General features: G+C 35.4%; 1 protein-coding gene across 4 annotated transcripts in view; it reads left to right on the top strand.

Moving 5' to 3' along the window:
- Window positions 1-9,245: 9,245 nt before the first annotated feature.
- Window positions 9,246-21,086, top strand: part of tubgcp6 (tubulin gamma complex component 6) — a 35,898-nt gene continuing 24,057 nt past the window's right edge. For all 4 annotated transcript variants that reach the window (XR_015525907.1, XM_087311346.1, XM_087311347.1 and 1 more), the window contains exons 1-8: window positions 9,246-9,395; window positions 11,241-12,022; window positions 12,471-12,634; window positions 14,851-15,067; window positions 16,833-16,994; window positions 17,089-17,210; window positions 19,087-19,150; window positions 19,238-19,347. Coding sequence is in view for 3 of the 4 variants with exons in the window: in XM_087311346.1 (XP_087167472.1) it covers window positions 11,276-12,022; window positions 12,471-12,634; window positions 14,851-15,067; window positions 16,833-16,994; window positions 17,089-17,210; window positions 19,087-19,150; window positions 19,238-19,347 (1,586 nt within the window). In the remaining variant the exon portion in view is untranslated. The remainder of the gene's footprint in view (window positions 9,396-11,240; window positions 12,023-12,470; window positions 12,635-14,850; window positions 15,068-16,832; window positions 16,995-17,088; window positions 17,211-19,086; window positions 19,151-19,237; window positions 19,348-21,086) is intronic.

Raw genomic sequence — 21,086 nt, forward strand, 5'->3', positions numbered from 1 at the left:
CCTGTTGTTGGTGTCTAGGGCAAAATCCTCCTACCGACACCGACAACAATTCTTCAAACTGGGCTCGGCTCAGTCAGAAGCACTGCTGAAAGCTTCCATCATCCAGGTATAGTTTCTGGAGGAGTTGATGAGCTCACAGAGCTGGGTGCACCTCTGAATGGTATTAGTGGACTCAGAAATGGCTCCAAACGAATCAACGCTGTTTTTCAGTCCTCCTAAAGCACAAAAACACTGCTATTTTCTCAATAAAATCCATGTTAGCCATTTAGCAATGAAGCTAGAGTCACCGGGCGGACAGAAGCCCTGCCCATGACACGAATCTGCTTCTGTTGTGAAGTGAATTTGATGCGCAAATGAAGCAGATTTGACGCACGAATGAAGCGAGTCTCAAAATGTTCACGTGTCTATTTACGCACGAATGACGAAATTTATCCGCGCTTACCGCGTCTAGTGTGAACAGCATAAGGATTTATTATGTGGTCTCTGTCGCCATCTTGTGGTCGGAACAGCCACCATTAAGTTCTATGCACTGCTGATGGCCGCCAACTTGCTGAATCTCCGTAATTATAAACATTTAAAGTAAGCACTATTCTTATAAATAAACTGCATAGTTGCGATCTAAACAACTACATTCTCGCCTAAAAAAAAGGCCCAGACGTACATTTTGTTGTCCAACAGCTGCAATATTTGTCACTGTTGTAAGTTTATTGATCTGCTGTCACTCAATGTGGGCCGAGTAATACACAAGGGTGAAGAGGCTGTACGAGTGCTGATATTGCAGAATATCTCATGGCTATCAGTCAACCAGACAGAACTGTTTTTATAAACATAAGTCAATGCCAGCACATAGACATATAATATAAAGGTATCAAAACAATGGTATATTAATTGCAAATTATATGGACAGAAGATTTGATCAGCTTCCTTCAGAAATGCAAAATTATTTATTATTTATTTAGACAAATAAAAAGTTAAAAAGAAAAGCATAGTATTTTCTTTAATGTTTCAAATTTAATGCATTGTTTCTGAGTTAAACCATTACAAAAACTAAGAATAACTACAAACCCCAACCTTTTAAATGATAGCATTTATGCTAAAAATAAGCAATAAGGTACGAGAATACAGTCATAGCTAAATCATGATATTAATTAATGATTTAATTTTCTTTCATTCTAAATTCTCATGCTGTCAGAATATCCCTAATTAACTTTTGTTAGCATTAAAGTGTTAGCCTCAGCTAACAGACGTGACATAACGACCACAAAAGTAAGGCTTCAGCAGGTTTTCTGTGACTGTGGCCTCCTCTACGAATGTGTTTTTGATATAACTGATCTGAGTGTAGTCGTATGAAGGTGGCAGATGGTTTGCGATGTGGCGATTGTCAGGTTTTGTTTTGGGGTGTTCTGCCTGGCGTGAAGCCCTTCGTCTCTCTTCCGTCTGCTTTAATACAGGCAGCGGGAGCAGCGTTTAATCCTAACTCCGCGTGTGATTCTGATTCCATGCTTTACAATCTACCCTCGCCCCTATCGCTTTTAAAGGATTGTTCATTTGAAATAAGGAATACGTTATCAGCATGTACTGAACTCGGATTAGGAAAAAATTATTTGACTTGTTTTTCTGAGCAGTCTTAAATCAAGATGCATTTATTTAAAGAGAGGGTTTTCTGAAAACTTAATGTAAATGAACATTTTAGTCACGTTAAAAATGACTTGTTTTAAAGGGGACCTACTGTGGCCCTTTTTATAAGATGCTAAAATAAGTCTCTGATGTCTATAGAGTGTGTGTGAAGTTTCAGCTCAAAATAGCTCACTAATAATGCTCTATAACTTATTGAAACTTCCCCTTTTAGGCTTTTTAATTGTGGCGTTTTGGTGACTGTCGCTTTAAATTCAAATGAGATTGTGCTCTTTTTCAGAAGAAGGCGGAGCTATAAATGCCTGTGTGTCAGCATAGTGGCAGATTTAAAAATAAGACTATTGTCCTATCATCACTATTGGGCGGGGCTTTCCTCTGATGACACGTACAAAGGGAGAATGTCAATCAAAGTGTTTCTGCAGATGGTTTTTATCAAGTGTGATTATTAAAAAAACTTAATTAATAATAAATTAATAATTAATTAATTTGTGTTTTAACACTCTATAAAAGTGATTCTATAATGCCCTTCAGTTCTTGACATCAGATGAAATATATTTTAGATATATATTTCTTCTTCCAAAAAAAGATCACCATTTTCTCTCTCAAAAAAATTAAAATCCAATACAAATAATTATTTATTTAATTTTTTTTTTTTTAAATAAGATAAATTTACCGAATAAAAATGTGATTCTGGACCACAACATTGGGTTGTGTAGATATATATTGTAGAAGTTAAATTTATATTATAAAATGTGATTATTTTTATTTTATGCCAGATAAAATTCAAATATAGTAGGTAATGTGTATTTATATAGCGCATTTATAGTGTATGGCCATACACCCATAGCAGTTCACTATCATGGGGGGGATCTCTCCACACTAACACCAGTGTGCAGCATCCACTTGGATGATGCGACAGCAGCCATAAGACAATGGTACCAGTGCCACACACTAGCTATTGGTGGAATGAAGAAACATTGACAGAGGCAGTTTGGTGGATGGGGATTATTGGGAGGCCATGATTGGTAAGGGCTTATGGAGAGAATTTGGCCAGGACACCTGGGTTACATCCCTACTCTTTTCGAGAAGTGCCATGGGATTTTTAATGACCACAGAGAGTCAGAACCTTGGTTTAATGTCTCATCTGAAAGACTGTCAGTATAGAGTCCCCTTCACTTTATTAGGGCATTATGACTCATGCAGGTCACAGGTTTAGCACTCTTTGCTGGCCTCACTAAAACAACATTGATCAGCAACCTAGTTTTCCCATGTGATCTCCCATCCAGCTACTGACCAGGCTCAGCCTCTGAGTAAATCCAAAGTAAAGATGATCTTCCATGAAGAAATTAGGTACATTTATTATCATAAATATATCAAAATGTCATTTTTGATTAGTAATATGGATTGCAAAGAGCTTAATTTAGACAATTTACAAAATATTTCTTCAATATTTGATTCTTTTTAACCGTTAGATTACAGAATTTGGGGAAGTCACAGTGGGTAGCATGATTGCCTCACAGCAAAAAGGTCTCTGGTTTGAGCTCTGGCTGGGTCAGTAGGCTTTCTGTGTGAAGTTTGCATGTTCTCCCCGTGTTGCTGTGGGTTTCCTCCGGGTGCTTCGGTTTCCCCTCACAAGTCCAAAGACATGTGCTATAGGTGAATTGAGTGAGCTAAATTGTGCGTAAGGTTTGTGTGAACGAGTGTATGGGTGTTTCCCAGTGATGGGTTGCGGCTGGAAGGGCATCTGCTGCGTAAAACATATGCTGGATAAGTTGCCAGTTCATTCCACTGTGGCGACCCCAGATTAATAAAGGGACTAAGCCGAAAAGAAAATGAATTACAGATTTTCTAATAGTTGTATCTTTCAGGTTGTATATAAATCTCATTATCAACAACAACAAAATACCTTTATGTGTGGTTTTGTGGTCCAGGGTCACAAATATCTTCACTCTGTAAAATAAAAGTATATTTTTACGCCATAATTTTGTCTGTAAAATAATAATAACCCAGGCTCATTCTGAAAACGTAGTCCCATGGACGTTTCTGGAGACTGCAAAATACGTCCCGGGAGGTATGTATGGCTGCGTTTAATTTTTTTAAGCGAAAGCTACGGGGCGGTATGACGCCGTTTCCTTTTGCGCTTGCCGGCTGACCGCTCACCTCCGTGTGGAGGGTTTTTCCGCCACAACCAGTTTGTCCAGTCAGCTCGTCGTGTTTGTTGGCAGACTTTAGATGCAGAGAGGAGGAGTTGACCGCAGCGACCGGGTTCGAGTATGGGGAAGAGCAGTTCCAGAAATCAGGTAAGACAAAAACAGAATCCAAAAAATAAAGTAAACGAGTTCATGACAGGGTGAGGATGTGATGAAATCCGAAAACGTGGTAAAAAATCAGACGAGGGCTTTTCTTTTTCTGGACGTCTTTTGTAAATCGTCGGTTAGGTTTAGGGAAGTGAGCGGGTGGGCGGTTCAATCTGGAAAATTGGGTGGGTTTAGCCGGTCGCACAGTCAATCATTTTGCCAGTCGGACATTGTCCTCTGGTGGTTTCACGCGAGAACAGCGCGGGCGAGAGACGTTTGAGATGCGAAAAAGCGCACACAGCGGCCTCTCGTGCATTCGCGAATACACCCGGGATGTATTTCGCGGTCTCCAGAAACGTCCACGTGACTACGTTCTCGGAATGAGCCTGGGTTGAATAATAAACACCTATGCACTCTAAAAAAGTATGAGCTCAGTAATATTATTTAGCAACTAATATCACTAATTTCGCCCCTCAAGTAGATGTATCTTGACTTAAGAATCTTCAGATATCTGTATAGGCCTAATAATTCATATTTCACACACACACAAAATCGCAAGCACTTTTTTTGGCATTTCCAAACGTTGCTTTTTAGTTTCATGAAACACAAAAGAGGAATCTTCACACGTTTCCTGCCATAAAACACATTTTCTTTCTGAAATCCATACTTTTGTGCTCCATATTTTTTAAAAAGAAACAAGAAATGTGGTTTGGACAGACATCACAATGAGTAAATAATGCAGTACTTTCGTTTTAAGCATGAACAATCCCTTTAAAGCATAAACACAGATGCAGTCTCAGTATAGTCGAGTTGTAAACGCTTCTTTTAACGCCTTTCTGTAGCCAAAATGTGCCTTAAAAGTGTGTGGATGTGCCGGTTCTGAGGACGTCGGGGTGGGGGGGTGGGTGGGTTTCATGTAGAGGTCTGAGATTGTGGCGTACGTGAAGTGTGGTGTTAGACATCAGTGAGTGCAGTATTCAGAGGTGTGCCGTAGCCAGAATATGCCAATATATTTGAACACATGCTGTATGTATAGAGCAAAAGCGCCGTTTTTAATACCGTGGGTGTTTGTGGTGAGTGTGTGTGTGCGTGTGCTTTTTAGGAGTTTTACTGCATTGGGGGAAATAAAATATGCTCAAGCGTGGGGGAGAATGTCAAAACGTTCCCTCCGGACAGCTGCCATTATGTTTGCTCTTTATGCAAAACCGATTATTGATTAGCACAAATGTTTTTATTATGGTACTCACCCCCAAATTGTGTTTCAATGGTGTGTATGAACAAACAGTGTGTACACGACCTTTTCTTACTGCTGTGCAGTTACTATTATTATTTTATGTCCTACAGAAAATATATGCCTTTGTATTAAAAATGCAAATCTGTCTACACTGTTCTCCTGTGAGTTATGCTCTGAGAAAACTCGTTGTTGTCGACCTTTTTTTTTTCTTTTCTTCTCCATTTTCCCCTTGTGAATGTGCCGAGAGCAACGTATTCTGGGATTGCGGAGGACTCTTTCGGACTCTCCGAGGACTGATTAACATCCTTATATGAATAAATATACACATCCATTTCTCAAGTGTTGGGTTTGGCCTCTTTTTCTAATGAATCAGATGCTGATATTACGTGACTTTTAAAGGGGCGTTATTCAAGTCAAGTCATCTTTATTCCTATAGTGCTTTTACAATGTAGATTGTGTCAAAGCAGCTTAACATAGAAGTTCTGGTAAATTGAAACTGTCAGTTCGGTTTTTAGAGTTGAAGTTCAGTTTAGTTGAGTTCAGTGTGGTTTAATTCTCACTGCTGAAAGTCCAAACACTGAAGATCAAATCCATCGATGAGCAGCTCCACAGGTCCCAACCAAGCAAGCCAGTGGCGACAGCGGCGAGGAACAAACTTCACCAATTGACAAAAGCGAAGGAAAAAAAACTCAAGATATACTAGGTTGAGTTGGGCACAAGCATTTCTCCTCTGACCAAACAGAACTGCAGTCTATCGTCGGGGGATGGAGAACGCTGGACATCCATCGTGGAAAAGCTGCAGGTGTGAGTAGGTCACGGGTAGGTGTACAGGCTTGCCCACAGGATCAATGCGGATGCGGTCACTGTGGTCTTTCAGGAATCAGTCTCATGTTCTCTACCCCTCCATGACCACCACAGCATCTGCTCAGGATGCGGCCTGGTCCAGGGTTATGGAGACCTCTAAAAGTCCTCTATGGTTGACACCGTTATGTGACACAATTTTTTTTTTAGTGACACCAGTGGCTGTTACGCCAAGTTCAGACTAAATTTAAAGAAGAGCTGAGAAGATTTTGGACATAAGGTAAGCATGCCATTTTATTGTTAACAAAAAGTACAATGAAAAATAATTGTTGGGAAATTGTTAAATAATGGTGAAATAAAATGTCTATATTACTTCAAAACTTCAATGTTAAAACTTTAATTAAAAATATAAAATGTTGGTGGACAAATGCCAAAAAAAGACAATGGCAATGTATTAAAAATAAGTAGTTCTAAACTTACTAATATGTATTTTTATATTTAAGTGATATATTTTATCACAGTTTTGAGTTATAAGTCAGAATTATGAGATATTTTTACATAAATGTGAATTATAAAGTAAGAAAAGTGATATAATCTTAAAATAAATGAGTATAAAGTAAGAAACGTGATATATTCTTAAAATAAATTAGTTATAAAGTCAGAATTTTGAGATATATATAAAATAAATGAGTTATAAAGTGAGAATTGAGAGATATTCATCAAATAAATTAGTATAATATCAGAGTTGTGAAATATTCTTAAAATAAATGAATTATAAAGTCACAATTTAGAGATATTCTTAAAATAAATGAGTTATAAAATCAGAATTGTGACATATTCTTAAAATAAATGAGTTATAAAGTCAGCATAGTGAGATTTTTTTTACATAAATGTAAATTATAAAGTCATAATTGTAATATATTCATCAAATAAATTAGTATAATGTCAGAGTTGTGAAATATTCTTAAAATAAATGAATTATAAAGTCACAATTTAGAAATATTCTTAAAATAAATTAGTTATAAAGTCAGAATTGTGAGATATTCTTAAAATAAATAAGTTATAAAGTCAGAATTGTGAGATATTCTTAAAATAAATAAGTTATAAAGTCAGAATTGTGAGATATTCTTAAAATAAATGAGCTATAAAGTCAGAATTATAATATATTCATCAAATAAATGAGTATAATGTCAGAGTTATGAAATAGTCTTAAAATAAATGAATTATAAAGTCACAATTTACAGATATACTTAAAAGAAATGAGTATAAAGTCAGAATTGTGAGATATTCTTAAAATAAATTAATTATAAAGTCAGAATTGTGAGATATTTTAACATAAATGTAAATTATAAAGCCAGAATTGTTATATGTTCATAAAATAAATTAGTATAATGTCAAAATTGCGGCATTTTGTTTTTCAAATAAATGAGTTATGAAGTCAGAATGTAAAATTGTCTTAAAATAAATAAGTTGTAAAGTCAGAATTGTGAGATTTTTATACATAAATGTGAATTATAAAGTCAGTATTTAGAAATATTCTTCAAACAAATGAGCTATAAAGTAGGAATGCATGATATTCTTAAATTAAATGACGTATAATGCCAGAATTATGAGATATTGTTAAAATAAATGAGTTATAAGGGGAGAATTGCAGGACATTTTAACATAAATGCAAGTATGAAATGTCAGATATATTTTTTTAAAAATTAAAAAGTCAAAATTGTGATTATACATCTGATAGTTTTAACCTATAAACAGTTGCCTGTTTATACATTTCAATTCTGAGAAAGAAAAAAAAGACGTCAGAATTCAGTAACAGACACAAACTTCAGTCAAAGTTTATATTGAAACTATTGATGAAATTTGTCTATAAAGCAAATAATTTGAAGAAGATAGTTTTATAACTGTAGCCTATATCTAGACTTAAAACGAGTCTGCAAAAGAACAGACTCAACAGTGTGTTAAAGATCCAACACAAACAGACCATAAGACTCCAAAACTCCCAATAGGATTATCAAAAATCCCCTCACGATTTACAGCGCACACAGAAATCTAATCACACCTCTCCCTTATTAGATTCCAGAAGAGATGAAGACAGTTTAAATATAAACCCTTCACCTTTTATGCCTCTTGACTTATGTAAATGTATAAAGTCCCAGTAATACGAGTCTCTATCTCCTAGTTCAACACATTGCATACGTGGGACTCTCTATTTCATGAGAGACTCTATAAACGAATTAATCCTATCAGACCCTCCTGCATGGCCGCTGAATTAACTTAGTCACGAATCCAAGCAACTGTGGGGGCTTCGGCCTTAAAAAAAAAACTGCTCAGATTTTCCACACGCTGGGAAAATAAGAAGATCGGGCCCTTTCATTCTCGCCGTGAGAGCCATCACTCAAGGAAAGGCAGGTGTTTGTGTTTGTATTCACCAGCAGTGGTGTCTCACCCTCAGATATTAATGAGATTTCTGCAGCTTTGCCTTTCAGGAGACTCAGGCCCTCAGACTTGCACACACTTATGGATTCTCCCTCGGCTGCGGTCCAAAAAAACTGGGGGAAAAAAGGACTTGTCAAGATTAATAATGTAGTGCTTGACCACAAACAGATGTAGCTTGTGGATGTGTTCAAAGCATCTGCATATCTCATAGGAGCCACAGGGGAAGTTCGAACCTGAATAGGGTTGTTGTTCCTGGTGTTCAGGGACATCTTTTGCTTTACAGTCAGAAAGTTTTGACTTCATTTTCCCTTCGGGCGCAGAGACGCGGCCTGTTTTCTTCCTCACATCCATCGACTGCATGTGAATGTTAAAAGTTCATTTGGTAGCAGCACTATTCTTGCTAATGTATTCAGAGCCATTAACCAAAACAATACTAGACGAATTATAAATAACAAATGAGCCGAGTTGGAAGCTAGCCTGTCGGGTGAATCAAAAATTTAGCATACTCCATGCTAACAACAAGCATAAATACTGAAGTATGCATCTGGAGTCACCTTGGACGTGTTTTATAGGGAGGAATGTTAATAATTGAGAGAATATATAGGATGTTATGGACTTGTTAGCTTGTTATGGATGTATTTGTGGAGTTATGAGAATAATTATCGCCGCTAGCGGACGCTGTTCTTATCGTCAGGGTATGTGAGCGAGTACGTCATAATGTGGCCGGCGCATGTCAAGTTTAATCCAATGGAATTACTGAAAGAGCCTCCGCGTGTCTGGGGTTTAACCAATGAGTGTACGCTTTACAGAGTTTCATCCAGTCAGCGCGTAGAGAAGGCGGGACTTTGCCGTGTAGCGCGGCGGTTGAGGAAGCTTAGCATGTGTGTGTGTTTATGCAAACAAACGCTTAATTTTTATTATGAATAACATTAGTTCGCTAATGTTTAAGAAATATTTGCAGTTCGGACGGCTTAAGCTCGAGTTTCAACGTGAGTAAATGATTTCAGACACGTTTATGTCAGTGAAATAGCGCTTGTAAGTTACGCTGTAGCGTTTTTGTTGATCAAATTCGGTGAGCTAACGTGTGTTTACTTGCTAAATAAACCTGCTATGGATCTAATAAACTAAATATATTTATATGTTAAAATGTATTTAGCATGCACGCTTTAGCTATTGTTATTGAATCATGTGTGCTTTATTCAGTGAAACATAATGTTGCAAATAAGGTAATGTTACATGTTAACGTGACATTACAGAAGTGTCATTGATATTACATGTACAAGATACATGATTTTTACAATATTTTTTTACACAGAGGTCAAAGTCACTATCATTTAATCTGCTAAATATTACAGTTATTAATCTTGACTATTGGTATTTAAGAACGAATGTTAGCTGTTTGCCCTAGCTACTAGCGTTGAATCTTGTAATGTTAAGCTTCATACATTAAAACGTATAATAATGTTACTAATAAGCTAATAATTAATCATAATATTTAATATCGTTAATCTAACACGTTAATCATTCATTTAAAAAGATTAATAAAATACTAATATAAGTACATATTGAGTTAAAGTCATACATGTGAGATTTGTGATATATTTTTAGCATAATTTTGAGTTATAAAGTCAGAATTGTGAGATTTTCTTAAAATAAATTAGTTATTAAGTCAGAATTGTGAGATATTCTTAAAATAAATGAGCTATAAAATCAGAATTGAGAGATAATCTTAAAATAAATGAGCTATAATATCAGAATTGAGAGATATTCTTAAAATAAATGAGTTATAAAGCCAGAATTGTAATACATTCTTAAAATAAATGAGTTGTAAAGTTAGGATTGTGGCATATTAATAAAATAAATTTGTTATACAGTAAGAATTGCGGTATATTCTTAAAAAAATTAGTTATAAAGTCAGAACTGTGAAATATTCTCAAAATAAATGAGTTATAAAATAAAAATCGCTGGATATTCATAAAATAAATATTTTATATTTATGGATATTTGTAAAATAAATGAGTTAAAGTCAAAAATGTGGGCTATACATAAAATTAATGAGTAAAAAAATTCAGAATTGTGGGTATTTCCTAAAATAAATGAGTTATAATATAAGAATAGTGAGATATTCTTAAATCAAATGAGTTATACAATCAGAACTGTGAGATATTTGTAAAATAAATGAGTTATAAAGTCAGAATTGCAGCATATTCTCAAAATAAATTAGTATATTAGCATAAATGGCTGCATATATTGACACTGAAGTGTTAAAAACTGCAAAGAGGAAATCTAATATTTATGTGTAAACTTTTTTTGTCTTGCTACTAGGATGCTTCATTGATGCAAAAATATGTGATTTATATAATATTACAGATAATATAAAATAGTAATATATCACATAAAGATGTAGGTTAACCGATCGTTTATATAAGGTAGTAAATGAAAAAATTATTCATATAGCACCTTTTTCTTTTAGATGGGTCTTTGTTTTATTGCATTAAGAAAAGAAATAGCACTGTCATACATGAACAATACAAACTGAACAATATGTATTTTTATATATATATATATATATATATATATATATATATATATATATATATATATATATATATATATATATATATATATATATATATATATATATATATGCATACATACACACACACACACAGAGATTTTTAATTAGGTTATTTATATATTTATATTAATATATTCACAGTAACTATTCAAAATATTCATTAACCATCTATTAGAATGTGATTTATTTACTATTTATTATGAATATAGTATGAATGCCATGATTTTAAAGCACAAACACCATTTCTTTTGCTCAGGTCTCTCAGCATCATGATCACACACTCTTCCTAAGATGTCTGTTTGCGACGGCAGCAGCATTACAGAACTCCTGAGCACCCTCTGTGACCGAAGTCTCACTGGTTTATCATGGAAACGGCGAGCTTTGGGCACTATGTCCCGGGACTCGGCACGTCGCACCCTGCGCAAGCGTGCATACGGGGCACTACTGGCCGGCCTCTTCCAGGATGGGTCACCTAAACCACCACCAAACGCCCTATCAAACACACCCGCCCGCAATAAAATTCTCATGATATCCTTTGACTTGCGCGTATCTGGTCATGACGAGGAGGCGGAGAGATTGGAGGAGCTCCTAAGTCAGCTGCAGGATGGGGTGGGGCTATCAGAACTTAACTCCGCCTTGGAACTCCTAGTGCAACTAGCTGGATCTGTGGCTCCGCCTCCTCAGTCATTTAGTCGTGACTACATGCGGCGGGATCGTCCCGTCCAGCGCAGGCCTCCATTAGGTGGGTATCTGAGTCAGGACATGCAGCGGCTGGAGGAGAGGGCATGGTCTTTGATTTGTGGGGAGGAGTGGGGTGTTTTTGGGGGCATTTGCAGGACGCTGAACATTATGGATGCTCCACCGGGCACTGGGCTGATGGGATTGGGACGCAGACCAGAAACAGAGGAGAAGTTCGAGAGAGAGACCCGAATGTCATTGTTTGGTGCCCTGCAACACTCTAGAACAACAGATTTGGATGTCAGATTGGATCTGCCGCCCGTTCCCAGTAACGCAGACCTTACTGGACTTAGTATACGGGTGAATATATTACAATTTTCTGTATTATTATGTTTAGTAAGGCTGCACAATACATTACCTTGCAATGTGCTCATCCACAATAGGGTCAGTTTTGAGTCAGGTTTAGTATTTGCATGTTTATTTAAAGTGCCTGAAAATAGTCCCCACTATGTACTTTAACATCATTGTTCCTATGGCAGCAAAGTTTCTTGATTGTTATATTGTATATTTATTATCCATATCGGCTTATAAAATAGCAAGTTTTCCGTCAGTCTTAGTACATGATGTAACTACAGAATTGTCAAGCTTTACTTTATTTTTTCCAGCGAGACGCTAATGGTCTAATCCGATTCAATGATTTATGCTAAGCTAAAACTGCTTTCAGCTCTAATGTACATTTTAGGATTTTTCTCAGTGCTATTGTTTCTTTTTCTGAGCTCTTCATGCATGGGTTGTCCTGTTTTTGCAGGTTCCTCTGTGTCTGGATCAGTCTGATGATGAAGGCTTCCAGTCCGCCTCCAATTTGACTCCAGATTCCCAATCTGAGACGAGTCCCAGCCCTGAAGTGGACGTGTGGGAGGCCCTGCGGACGTTCGTGCCTGGCAGACGACGCTGTTGGGAGAACATTGGCTGGTAAGATAGATGAGCACATTAATAAAGATAGTTTAAATTGCTAATGATTATTTTCAAATCCTCATTTTCATTGGTATCATTATTATCATAATTTTCAAAAACACATTGAAAAAAACACGTTACCAGTTTGAAGATCACTTTGTCATAAAAACAACAACAACAAAAAAACACAATTTAATGGCTTTGGTTTGTAGATAAATATTCTAATATGTTCAGATATTTTTTTTTTATAATTGTGCAATTTGTTTTGGACAACAAAGTGAATAAAACGAAGAAATTTGATTCTAATTGTAATTATAAACAACTATTATTAATACAAAAAAATTTGCCTGAAAATGTAACATTTCAAGTTCAAAAATTATGAAACAACAAGAATTTTCTGTAACCTTTCCCAGCCTTGTGCCTCAAGACAATCCTGTCTCGGAGGTCTACAGACATTTCCTTTGTCTTCATGCTTGGTTTGTGCTTTGACATGCACTGTCGATCCTGGGACCTTATATAGACAAGTGTATCCCTTTTCAAATCATGTCCAATCAACTGAATTTACCACAGGTGACCTTTAATGAAGCTGCTGTTGTCTAACATGTTTTATCTCAATTTGAGCTCAACCTGCTATTATTAGGATTTAGCAAAATGTTTAGCTCATCTTATTGGGTTGCTGGTGTGTTTCTAGTATGATTTAACAATGAAATTGACTTTTATTTGCCTGTAAATCAAATGTTACTCGTTACTAGTGTCAAAATTATTGATATCGGTTCAGTAATAGATCATAACCGGTTATTACGTACTGACGTCATTTATCTCCTATGCGCGATGTCGCAGTAGGATACAATGGCGAAGAAATCGAGTGCGAGTAAATAACGCTCTTACTAAAATGAAGGTGGCACAGCACACGAGCCGCTATTTCACTACTACAGAGAAATGCTGTAAAACTCCATCTTTACCTCTCTCTTTCTCACTTTGGACATTTGACCCGCTAGCGTGTTTGTGAGGTAACTTTTCCTCTTCTTTTGGCTGTTAAAGTGATACTTGTGGATCCAGACACGAGCGTGCCTGAGGTGCAATTTTTCTTCACCATGTCTGTTACGGGTTACCTGTGATAACTGTGTAACAGCGATTTAATTTCTAAAGCTGATCGCAGCCCTTTCTGTTGAGCAGGTGAAGCCAAAAACCAATCATAGGGTTGTAAGACCTCGCCTGTCAGCGCTCAAAAAGCAAGCAGGATAATATTGACATTAGTTTATTTGCTGTAAATGCTCATGCTGTCTTCTGTGCATGTGTTGGTGTTTTGTTTGATACATTCAGAAAGAGTGTTTCTTTGAGCAGGTCAAATTAAAGGTACAGTTCATATATCTTACTGCTGTATTAAAGAACAAAATTTTATTACAAATAATATATAAATATAAATATATTTATAGATTCTAATTAAAAAATTGTGTTGTGAAGAAAAAAATCTATACAAGATATCGAATTGAACCGATTCGATGGCATGATAATCGTAACAGAGCCAAACTGTGAGACCAGTGTAGATTCACACTCATTACAATTATAAACCTTTTTCTTGGCTGCTGCATGGAGGGCGCCACAGTGACCAGCGTCTTCTGGTAGAATGTTTAGAACTTCCGTTTACAGCGTTTACAACCGGTAATTTACGATCCAAAAATGTGTGTTAAAGCTGTTATAATCTGTCAGATCTGTGGTTTAAGCGTGAGAGAAAAACGTTATCATAAGCCATGTTTCTTTTCGTTCTGCTTAATCACGTGCCCAAAATAGAAGATATTTAAAATAACCAAAACAATATGATGTCTTTGGACTGCTTTCTTTTATAACTACATTACACAATTTTTGTACTTTTACTTTCAGTATTTGAGTAGTAAATTTTGAAATAAACTACTTGCATTACTTAAGTACAGAAAATGTTGAATACTTTAGTACTTCCACTTCAGTATGGTGCTTAAAGAGCACTTAAACTTCCACTCAAGTCACTTTTTGATAGAGTACGTGTGCTTTTACTTCTTTAGTCTTTAGTACTTTATACATCTCTGCATGAGAGAGTTAATGATGACAGAATTTTCTTTTTTGGATGGATATCATTAATAAGTAATGTAGTCTGTGCCGCTGGTCTGGTCAGTGCTTTGTTTGCACCCCTAAAGACTAGTTTAAAAGAAGTACTTTGAACACTGTCCACATTGTCATGCTTTCGTTCTCTCTTTCAGCCCTCCGGGACAGAAGGAGCCCCCGTACCTGACAGAGGCCGGCAGAGAGGCGTTTGATCAGCTCTATCGACTGTGGGAAGGAGAAATGAGGAACATTCTGTCCACACAGACACCATCGCCACTCCTGCCTCTGCCGCTGGACTGTCAAAGTCAGCTGGTCAAAGACGTGCTCAATGTACTGATTGGGGTCTCCTCCGTCACGTTTCCTCTCAACGAGGTATATATGCATCAAAAACATTATAAAGGGTTAAGGCATGTGGCGTTCATAATGTGACATTACAGTGTGAAGTACAGAATCTAACTGTTATAGCCTGATTAGCATATAAACGCCACTCAGAACACCATAACACCTCCATAGCAGCATGTCAACCCCTTAGACACAAACAACTGCTTAGCAACACGCTAATCACTCAGAACACCCTAACAACTGCTTAGCAACACGCTAATCACTCAGAACACCCTAACAACTGCTTAGCAACACGGTAATCACTCAGAACATCCTAACAACTGCTTAGCAACATGTTAAAAACTGGCATGTTAAACACTAGCAACCACTTACACCTGCTTAGCAACATGCCTATTACTCAGAACACCCTAACAACTGCTTAGCAACATGTCAATCTCTCAGAACACCCTAACAACTGCTTAGAAACATGCCCAGCACTCAGAACACCCTAACAACTCCATAGCAACATGTCAACCACTCAGAACACCCTAAAAATCCATAGCAACATCTTAATCACTCAGAACACCCTAACAACTGCTTAGAAACATGTCAACCACTCAGAACACCATAACAACTCCATAGCAACATGTCAATCACTCAGAACACCCTAACAACTGCTTAGAAACATGTCAACCACTCGGAACACCATAACAACTCCATAACAACATGTTAATCACTCAGAACACCCTGACAACTCCATAGCAACATGTTAATCACTCAGAACACCCTAACAACTGCTTAGAAACATGTCAACCACTCAGAACACCATAACAACTCCATAACAACATGTTAATCACTCAGAACACCCTGACAACTCCATAGCAACATGTTAATCACTCAGAACACCCTAACAACTGCTTAGAAACATGTCAACCACTCGGAACACCATAACAACTCCATAACAACATGTTAATCACTCAGAACACCCTGACAACTCCATAGCAACATGTTAATCACTCAGAACACCCTAACAACTGCTTAGAAACATGTCAACCACTCAGAACACCATAACAACTCCATAACAACATGTTAATCACTCAGAACACCCTGACAACTCCATAGCAACATGTCAATCACTCAGAACACCCTGACAACTCCATAGCAACATGTCAATCACTCAGAACACCTTAACAACTCCATAGCAACATGTTAATCACTCAGAACACCCTAACAACTGCTTAGAAACATGTCAACCACTCAGAACACCATAACAACTCCATAACAACATGTTAATCACTCAGAACACCCTGACAACTCCATAGCAACATGTCAATCACTCAGAACACCCTGACAACTCCATAGCAACATGTCAATCACTCAGAACACCTTAACAACTCCATAGCAATATGTCAATCGCTCAGAACACCCTAACAACTCCATAGCAACATGTTAATCACTCAGAACACCCTAACAACTCCATAGCAACATGTCAATCGCTCAGAACACCCTAACAACTGCTTAGAAACATGTCAACCACTCAGAACACCCTAACAACTGCTTAGAAGCATGTTAACAACTCTGAACACCCTAGTAACTCCATAGCAACATGTTAACCACCCAGAAAACTATTTAGCCACTGCAAAATTAAATGTCATCCACTCTAAACATCAAAATATTACAGGTTTTTCTGAAAGCAAATATTTAGTCCTTGTAAAACCTTGAGTTAAGCACAGTGAGACAAGGGGCATGTATTAATAGAACATTACATAAATGTCTTAATTTATCACCAACAGTGTTGTATGACTCTCTGCTCTAGGCTAGTGTGCAGTTCGATGTCCGTCCAGATATATGCGTGTCTGGGACATCCCCAGAGAGTGTGTCCCGTCTGCTGAGTGAACTGGCACAGTACGGCACACACTACCTGCGTCTCAGCCGGTTCTCCCTCAGCGGCGGCAGTCAGAAGGGACTCGTCTTCCAGGTGATGCATGCGTCTGTTTCTCACTGAAGCCGAATTTCATGTCCCTCATGCTTTTTTTTTTATAACAATTCTTGCGTGTCTCTCTGTGTGTCAGGCTTTCACTGGTGGTCTGCGGCGTTACCTGCATTACTACAGAGCGTGTGTGTTGAGCACTCCGGCTTCTCTTAGTCTCCTCACTATTGGCTGTCATTTTCGCAAACTGGGCCGTCAGCTGAGGTAAATCTTCCTTGACACACATGATGCGATGACAAACGGAATTTAATGTGTTTTAGTTTTTTAGATCAATAAATGTAAATGTAGAACATTCTCAATGCAAACCTAAGTGCTTTAGCCTTAGTGCTAAAAACTAGCCATAAGATCAGTTCTTGGCCAAAGTGTAAGTAGATCTGAAATTGGTATTTAATGTGTGCATAATATTGTCTGATATAATTTATAATAATGACATTTTAGAATTTTATAAAGTAATTATATTTTATCAGTACATTTCGGATGTTAATCTAATTGTAATTTTAAAAGGTAAGGCTTATTATCTGTTAATAATAGTAATATTATTTACATAGTTTACATAGAATTTAATAGTTCATTTTATTTAATGGATTTAAAAATAGTATAAATTTTCTTTCTACAGTACTATATATATATATATATATATATATATATATATATATATATATATATATATATATATATATATATATATATATATATACATATATACATACATATATATATATATATATATATATATATATATATATATATATATATATATATATATACATATATACACACACACACACACACACACACACACACACACAAATAGATTTATACATATGCTCACACTCACCGGCCTCTTTATTAGGTACACCTTACTAGTACCGAGTTGGACCCCATTTGCGTTTAGGTCTGCATTAATCCTTCATGGCAGAGATTCAACAAGGTACTGGAAATCTTCTTTAAAGATTTTGCTCCATATTGACATGATAGCATCACGCAGTTGCTGCAGATTTGTCGGCTGCACATCCATGATGCAAATCTCCCGTTCCACTACATCTTAAAGGAGCTCTATTGGATTGAGATCTGGTGACTGTGGAGGCCATTTGAGTACAGTGAATTCATTGTCATGTTCAAGAAACCAGTCTGAGATGATTCACATTCCTGCTGGAAGTAGCCATCAGAAGATGGGTACACTGTGGTCATAACGGCATGGACATGGTCAGCAACAATTCTCAGGTAGGCTGTGGCGTTGACACAATGCTCGATTGGTACCAATGGGCCCAAAGTGTGTCAAATAAATATCCCCCACACTCTTTTTCTGGAATATTCTCTGTAAACCCTAGAGATGGTTGTGCGTGAAAATCCCAATAAATCAGCAGGTTCTGAAATTCGCAGACCAGCCCGTCTAACAACTATGCCACATTCAAAGTCACTTTAATCACCTTTCTTCCCCATTCTGATGCTCAGTTTAATCTAGCTGATTGTCTTGACTATGTCTACATGCTCAAATGCATTGAGTTGTTGCCATGTGATTGCCTGATTAAAGATTTGCATTAACGAGCAGTTGAACAGGTGTATCTAATAAAGTGGCCGATGAGAGAGTGTGTTTGTGTATAAACAACATAAATATGCGTGTATGCATGTGTGTGTGTGTGTGTGTGTGTGTGTGTGTGTGTGTGTGTATTAAAAAGACACTTTTTAACAAATTGTTTTTGATCAACATTGAAATATATATGAAAATAAATGCATAATGTTTAATTGGATGAGTTAAGTGGCACATTTAACAAAGCCTGTATTAGTAACACTAAAAAACACTGTCAAACTCAATTACTCACACCCAAATCAAATTCTGACTAAAAGTTGTTGTTTTAAATGTCAATAAAACCTGGAAAATAAATATTGTTGCCTTTAGTACATCATCTTATCTTTTGGGAGAAGCTGGTGTCATTTCCGGTCAAAATAAATTCCAGTTAAATAAAAGTAACCAGGTCAGAATTGGATGTGGGTATGAATGATTTTTGGCTTGTATACGTGCACGTAGTGTATAAAAAGAAAATCAGCTTCCTTACAGCTTCATCTCCCTGTTGATCAGGTATCTGTCAGAACTGTGTTGTGTGGATGGAATCGCCGGTGTGGGACGAGCAACATTTCCCGTGGTAAAAAACACTTCTGTCAGTAACATCAGCTTAGAGGTTTTCATGTTGCAGTGGTGTTTGTATAATTGCCTGTGTGTGTGTGTTAAGGGTGTAAAGCTGCTGTCGTGTCTGTATAATGAAGCTCAGAGTAACTGCAGTAATGAGAATCATCCGGTGCTGCTGTCTCTGTTGAAGAGCAGCTGTGAGCCGTACACACGGTGAGAAGATCATCTTTTTTATTTATTTCTCTATTACTCAACTCAAGAAGGTCACTTAAGTGCAGAGCGCGTCTGAATATGCTATATTTGCAGAGTGACTAATACTTTGAAAAGGTTTTGAAGATACTGGAGCATCTGGCTGACATTTACATGCATAATACGAATTCTCTGCGGTTATTTACTCGCCTTCATGTTGTAGCAAATTTGTATGCTCTTATATTTACCTACCAACATAATTGGATGGCCTGTGCCATTTTAAGCAGATTTGTCTCTACGTGCACATGACCACAGAAATGAGCTGAAACTGACGCATCTTTTTTGTGACGGTTACATTTAAATAATATTTAGGTTATATTTATATTAAATAAATTGTATTATACTCTTTTCGGCTTTGGTTCTGATAAATAATTAATTTATTATTATATATTAATATAAGCCATTTTTTAATTTGTTGAATTGCATTATTATTATTGATTTTATATTATAAATAATGAAATGCAAAATAAAATATATTATTATTGCTATTTCTGTTTATTTCCTGACTTTTTTTTTTACAATTGTAAATATTTGTCATGTTTTAATCTTTTTGGTTTGTTGTGGTTCTGATAAATTGTTAAATTATTATTAAAGATTATTATATATTATTATTATTATTGTAAGCCATTTTATATTTTAATAAATTATATGTTATTATTATTATGTATTTATTTAAAAAAATCATTTTGTATATTTGTAAATGCCAAAATAAACAGTATTATTATTATTGGTATTTGTGCACATTTCTGACTTGCTTATTTTATTTACAATTATAAATATTAGTCATTTTTAATCTTTTTGGATTTGTTGTGGTTCTGACAAATAATTCATTTATTATTACCATTATTATAGATTTTTATATTATTAATATTATATATTATTGTTATAATCCATTTTATATTTTGTTAAATTATATATTATTATTATTTATATATTTCTATATAAATATTATTCATTTAATTTTTTAAGGCCAAAATAAAATGTAATATTATTGGTATTTTTTGCACATTTTCTGTCTTATTATATTTACAATTACAAATATTAGCCTTTTTTAAAATTGTTTTTGGTTTTGATAATTGATAATTTTATTTTTATTATATATATATATATATATATATATATATATATATATATATATATATATATATATATATATATATATATATATATATATATATATATATGTATATATATATATATGTATATATATATGTATATATATATATATATGTATATATATATGTATGTATATATATATATATATATATATATATGTATGTTATTATTATTATTATTATCATATTATTATTATTATTAGCCATTTATATTTCATTAAATATAATGAAAACAAAATAAATACAAAATAAATATTATTTATTATATACAAAATAAATAATTTTCTGTCTTGCTCATTTTATTTACCGTTAGAAATATTAGTCATTTTTCAAATCTATTTGACTTTGTTGTGGTTCTAATAAATAAATAGTAGTTGTTTATATGATGTATGAAAAAAACATGATATATTAGTATTGTATAGTTATATTTTAAACAGCAGAGCATCTGAATCTTTTTAAAATGGTCAGGATTTTTATCAAAAGTAGATCTTAAGCTGTTGTAGATTTCTATTGTATGTGTTATTTGTTTTTGACCAGAGAAATGTTATTTTTAAACCATAACCAAAGCCAACTGTTTTACCATAAAAT

This window comes from Danio rerio, chromosome 25 (genome assembly GCF_052040795.2).
Source record: "Danio rerio strain M-AB ecotype USA chromosome 25, GRCz13ab, whole genome shotgun sequence".
Classification (NCBI taxonomy): Eukaryota; Metazoa; Chordata; class Actinopteri; order Cypriniformes; family Danionidae; genus Danio; species Danio rerio.